The sequence below is a fragment of the Epinephelus lanceolatus genome, chromosome 17 (genome assembly GCF_041903045.1).
Source record: "Epinephelus lanceolatus isolate andai-2023 chromosome 17, ASM4190304v1, whole genome shotgun sequence".
Taxonomy (NCBI): Eukaryota; Metazoa; Chordata; class Actinopteri; order Perciformes; family Serranidae; genus Epinephelus; species Epinephelus lanceolatus.
The window spans coordinates 10,354,984-10,360,983 of NC_135750.1; the positions used below are offsets into that span (position 1 = coordinate 10,354,984).

Consider the following 6,000-nt stretch of genomic DNA (forward strand, 5'->3'; position numbering starts at 1 on the left):
CCTGTGTCTTCAGAGATACTAAGGCAACTTCCCTCGCTCACCTACTGTCTCTTCCTCTGCTCAACAGAACATCGACTTCCCGTTACCGTGTCCGTTGGAGGTCTTTGAGATGTTGGTGGTCCCGGAGCAGACGTACCCTCTGATCTGTGTGGCCGTCAGTAAAGGCACCGAACTCAACCAGGTGGTCCGGTTCGGCACCGTCAACCCCAACTCTACCTCCTCCTGGTTCACAGAAGCAGGTGAGTGCAGTGTGACCAGTTCTGTTCCAGTTTGTTAACTAACAGCGCTTGATTTGCTCTGAGAGCTGAAACAACTCTGCCCGTGTATTTCTCCCTGCAGACACACCACAGACGTGTGTGATCCACGTCACACAGCTAGAGAGAGACACTATCTTAGTCTGCCTCGACAGTAAGTAACACAGTCATGTTTTTACACGTCTGTGTATTTGCACTGTGCAGTTTTTTACTCCGTCTCTCCTTCTCTCTCATTACAGGGTGTATAAAGATCGTGAACCTCCAGGGCAGGTTGAAATCCAGCAGGAAGTTGTCAGCTGAGCTCACCTTCAACTTCCAGATCGAATCCACAGGTGAAGAAAAAAAAGAGCCACACAAAAATACAACTCACGACATAGATGTAGAGACCAAAATATCTTTCATTCACTGAAAGAATGAGTGATATTTCATACTTGACTTTACATGCTTACCTTCTAGTGGAGACAGTCCTTCTTATTGTTTCTGTTTCTCTGCAGTTTGTCTCCAAGACAGTGTACTGGCCTTCTGGAAGCACGGCATGCAGGGACGCAGTTTCAAGACCAATGAGGTGAGATCGATGTGGAGTGTTTCTGTGTGTGTCTGCCTGTGTTAGAGGAACATGCACAGTAGATGGAACCTCCAAACCGTACAATGAGGTTCACTCTCAGGCATCATGGCAGGATGTTATTTAATCTCACAATATAACAGGATTTTGATTACCATTGTTGTCGCAGCTGAATTACTAGAAGGTGAGTGATGCACGATATTAGATTAACAGTATAGGTAGATATGTCAGACCTGCGAAGTCGTGAAATTAAAGGGGACCTTTGACATTTTTCAACATGGACCCTATTTTCCGATGTTAATGTATCTAAAGCACTATTCGGACGGGATTAGTTTTACATGGGCACGTGGGGTAATGTCACTTTACCGCAGGACGTCAGTAATATTAATGGCCGATTCGCACAGGATAAGAAATATCAGTAAAACTACCACAATTGGGAGGGGTAAATCCATTCACGCACCGCCGTGCTCTCCTGCCATCATGAGCGTATGATAGGACTGTCAAAAGCACCATGAAATTGAGTTCGAATATTTTCGAATTAATTTAGTAGAGTTCGAATAATATTAGAATTTATTATTATTATTATTATTTATTTATTTTTACAAAAAAAAAACACACAAAAAATAAGATGCTTATTGCTGACGCAATATGAACATGACACTCGGATGAAAACACCTGTTCTGACCTCACTGAAGTGCCAGGTATGACCAACTTTTGCCTCGCTATCTGAGCAATGTTTGGATACTTCAGTGCGTAGTTTTCCACCACAAGAGTGGATCCTGTTCGGCTCGTAGTGGTGTCTCATTCTGGTAACGTTTCATCTCTTCTTCAAAAAGGGTAGGCAGGGAGGCAGCAGGTGCAACACTCTCCCTGTATGTCTCCCCGAACAGGTCACACATTGCGGACAGCGCAGTGGGTGGTTTTGGCGCAGCGGGCTCCTCCGTCGGCGCCTCTCCTTCCCTCTGCGTCCCTCTCTGGCCCGGCTCGTGCGCGAGCCATCTCCGCCCGAACGGGATTTGCCGTGATATACAGCATTATTAATAGTATTAATTAATTATTAATGATATTCGAATGATCAAATTTAGGTTCTAACTTTTAAAAAAATAAATATATTTGAATATATTTATAACTTCGATTTTTGTTTTTTGACAGCCCTAACACACATATTTACTGCTGGTCTATTCGCACGGGATTAGTATTACCTGAGGTAATTGTCCTGGACCCTTTTACAGAAGGTTAAAGTCGCGGTAATCTTTACTGACATCGTGCGGTAATGATTACTGACATGGCACATTTGGACGGGACTAAAATCTCTGGTAATTATTACTTTACCCCTCGTCCCTATGTAAAACTAATCCCGTCCCAATAGGGCTTTAGTGACTAATGGAGAACAATATTTGAAACTGGTCCAGTAACGAGCGAGAGCGCTGCAGCTGACAGCAGTGAAACAGGCTGCAACATAACCACTGACAACATTCGTGCACCGTCCATCTCTCCACCTAAAGAGCTTGTTTTTGCCACTGACAGGTTCAGACTGTTATTATTAGTGTCTGAAAACGTTATGGAAAGGATCCTTACAGAGATAGACCTTTTTGTTTAAGACTAAGATCATTTTTGTTTAACCAGAAATAGCCCCAAAATCACTATTGCCAAACTCACTTTTTTAAACAAACACTAATTTAAGAGTGTATAGAGCCAGCATGTTTTCATGTCTAAATAGGGGAACTATGGGTTTATTTTAACCACACCAGAGTTGGTTAATGTTGGAACAATGAAAAGACAAACCAACAGTGTTTGTGAGTTTTATGTTGTAGTTTTTTTTACTTTGATTGAAGTGTGTTTTATGATGATAAAATTACTGTTTGTTTTAGAGGAGTCTGGTGGGTGTGGCGATGGTGATTTCGGGGCTGTTTCTGGTTAAACAAAAAGGATCTTACTCTTTAACAAACAGGTGTGCCAACACGTATTGCCACCGCCGATGTTGGGTTGTACATCGACATAAATAGGGCACACAGCGTTTGCCATCGGTGTTTTTGACCTCTATAATGACAAACTGAGTCTGTCAGGGGCAAACAAGCAATTTTTATTGGATATAAATTAACACTGCGCTATTGCCCCGAAAGATTACATTGCAAACTGTTTGGTTGCTGCCATCTGCAATGCTCTCACTCAATACTGGACCAGTTGTTCCCATTAGTCACTTAGAAACAAAAACATGGGAAAACAGGGTCCAGGTTGAAAAATACTGAAGGTTACCCTTTAAGCCTAAATTAGCTATTTTTTATCATGACTTAAATAATGTCCCTATTTAATTTGAAAGATACTTGAATTTTAACTGGTGTCTCCCGTCAAGCTCTGACCTCTGTCTGTTTTTCTCTCTTTCTCATACACTCATCAGATCACCCAGGAGATCTCTGATAGCACACGCATCTTCAGACTACTGGGATCAGACAGGTGAGAACACACACACACACCTTCTCACTTATATACATCACACACACACACGTTTAGGTCTCTGTTAACACCCTCTCTGATGTCTCATCACTGAAGACGTTCTGACCGAAGAGATCCAGAGGAAAGAGGTCGCACTCGGCCCAGGTACACCCACTGCTCGCTGGCCACTGCCAGCTCAAATCACTGTCTCTTTCTGTCGGGACTCTCGAGGTCTGCTTGTTGACAGATGTCACTGATCAGGAGCATTAACACCGTGTGAGAGGAGGAGAGAGTGTGTCTGAGGAAATTCACTTTAATGGGGATATAACCTGTGGAGTCACGACAGCATAGACACCAAAATCATGCTTGTCTGGGCTGATGCTGCACGCTAACACTGGTTTTAACTGACAGGAGGACAGCAGCAATATCACAAAATTAAAACAAAGCAGTTGCAGCAGCTCTTAAAGGAATACTTGACCCACAAGATGAGCATTTGTATATTAATTACTCACCCCGTGTCACGTTGAACTCGAGAAGAAAATGTGTCTTTCCTGCCTCCAAGATGAACAGAGAATCTGAAAGAAAGAACTGAGAGCATTCTAGAGGGGGCGGGGGCGCATTTACCAACTCCTGCAGTGTAACGCAAGTCTCATCTAGCGCTTTTTTCTTTACACCACATGTCACATTCACCCATTCCCACACTGGTGGCCAAGGCTACAATATAAGGTGGCACCTGCTACTCCGTAACCATTTGCACACACTCACACACTGATGGAACAGCCATCGGGAGCAATTTGGGGTTCAGTATCTTGCCCAAGGATACTTCAACACTCGGACTGGGGATGTAACTGCCGAGCCACAGCCACCCGCGTGTGTGCTCAGTACTTCCCAAACACATGCATTTTTGCCAGAACCTTACATTTAAAACACTTCTGTATAAACAAATTTTGAGGTTATTGCGAAAATGCATGTGTTTGGGAAGTACTGAGCATATGACTGGATAAATGAGACTTTGATTCTATTGCAGAAGTTGTGTGAGAGTTTGTAAAAGGATCTTTTAATAGTTTTGTCAGACATGGTTACCGACAACTCAGTTTTTGGATTCTTGGTTCACCATTGAGGCATGCGCTCACAAATTCACCGTAACACATGGTGAGTAATTGATATACAAACAGTCTTTTTTGGGTGAAGAACACCTTTAAGTGTGTCATGGACTGATAAAACCTGCACGAATATAATAGTTTTGACCTGCAGAGAATGATTCTTGGATGGTTTTGGTGTTTATTGTGTTGTTACCGAGCAGCTGAGTCCCTCTGAGTTATGATGTGTGAATGTGTGAGCCTTTGGGTCCCTTTAAAACAGTATTAACAGCTTTCTCTCAGTTTTCTTCAGGGTATACAGTGTACTGTGTGAAGGGTTTACTGTTGGAGCAAGTCATCTCCCTCTGCTGCCTTTTTCCAAATAACAGGGCTTTTACAGGCTTGGACCATATCCTGTGTGGGCTGCTGGCTGGCTCTAACATATTGCTACAATAAATCCTGGGCCTTTACTATGTCGTCATACTTTATTTTACTCAGCGTTGTGTTTATTTGTGCCAGAAGCAGGCTGGCTCTGGGATTTAACGGTGACATAAAGACTGATTCATGTTTTGTTACCTGCTTGAATCTAAACTGGACCTTCTGTGTGTGTGTGTGCTTGTGTTTTTGGCTCTGTTTGTCTTGCAGGGTGGTGGTGCTGGAGAGCAGGCCTACAGACAACCCCACAGCCCACAGCAACCTCTACATCCTGGCAGGCCACGAAAACAGCTACTGAGACACACAGACACACACACATGCACATAAACACACTCTCTAAACAGCCTACCACTAATGCAAACAAGGGAGTGAGCGACCGGGAGACACACTCAGCCCCAACCTTACCGCTAACCCACCCACCAGACCTCCTGTGTAACTGGGAGACGAGCCGTTCATGGGTGCAGATGTGGATTCCCAGTTGTTTATAAATGCACCGCAGTGTTATATGTGTATTAGTTAAGCGTGTTGTAGTAGGGCGGCAGGTTGTGGAGCCGTTCCCGCTGTTAAAACCGCTGGTCCCAGGCCAGTTTGGGTTGAGATAGCCGCGGGAATCTGCACCTTAGTCGAGCGACTTCAACCCAGAATCCTTCCTGACACCATCCCACCTTTCCCTGCATACTGCACACTGGGAAAACCGCATCCAGCACAGAAGTCTGACGCCAACACTACTTCTACTACTAGTTCTACACATACTACTACTACTACTGCTACTCGCGCTAAAGCTTCACAGAAGAGCCATCTTGCACAGAAAACCTTTCATCGTCCTTCCCTCTGTCTCCCTTTTTTTTTTAAACTACACCTTTATTTATTGTGGCATGATGTAACTTTAACAACCAGGATGGCTTTCCTGTTTTATTTGTTTTTTAAAAAAGAAAAGAAAAAAAAAAAGAAAACCGACTAAAAAGCTTCGCCACTTCTGCTAGCATCGAACTCCAGTACCCGTCACCACACCACACAAGTGCTTAATTGACCTCTATTTAATTGTTGTAAATATAAATGTAGTATTTTTTTGACAGAGACGAATACTAAAAAGACTGGTCATGTAGATAGGCGTGTGTATAGTTGCTCTGAGAAGAACAGAGAGAGAGACAGGCACGGAGGAGTGACGGGGCGGTTAATTCACTTCCTGGTTCCCTGATCACGTGACGAGGGCGAGGAAGCAGAGAGCCCTGCGGTC

The 6,000-nt window shown here is 43.8% G+C and overlaps 1 protein-coding gene across 11 annotated transcripts in view; it reads left to right on the plus strand.

The window, feature by feature from the left end:
• The window catches only part of LOC117248190 (mitogen-activated protein kinase kinase kinase kinase 3-like), a 55,634-nt gene extending 49,907 nt beyond the window's left edge, over positions 1 to 5,727 (plus strand). For 6 of the 11 annotated variants that reach the window (XM_033612993.2, XM_033612997.2, XM_033612996.2 and 3 more), the window contains 7 exons: positions 68 to 239; positions 340 to 408; positions 494 to 586; positions 749 to 819; positions 3,215 to 3,270; positions 3,367 to 3,414; positions 4,974 to 5,716. In XM_033612993.2, coding sequence (XP_033468884.1) covers positions 68 to 239; positions 340 to 408; positions 494 to 586; positions 749 to 819; positions 3,215 to 3,270; positions 3,367 to 3,414; positions 4,974 to 5,061 — 597 coding nt within the window. In that variant the 3' untranslated portion in view covers positions 5,062 to 5,716. Of the gene's footprint in view, positions 1 to 67; positions 240 to 339; positions 409 to 493; positions 587 to 748; positions 820 to 3,214; positions 3,271 to 3,366; positions 3,415 to 4,973 lie in introns of all 11 variants that reach the window. The other 5 variants (XM_033612998.2, XM_078160719.1, XM_078160716.1 and 2 more) reach the window with 2 other exon arrangements.
• Positions 5,728 to 6,000: the final 273 nt, after the last annotated feature.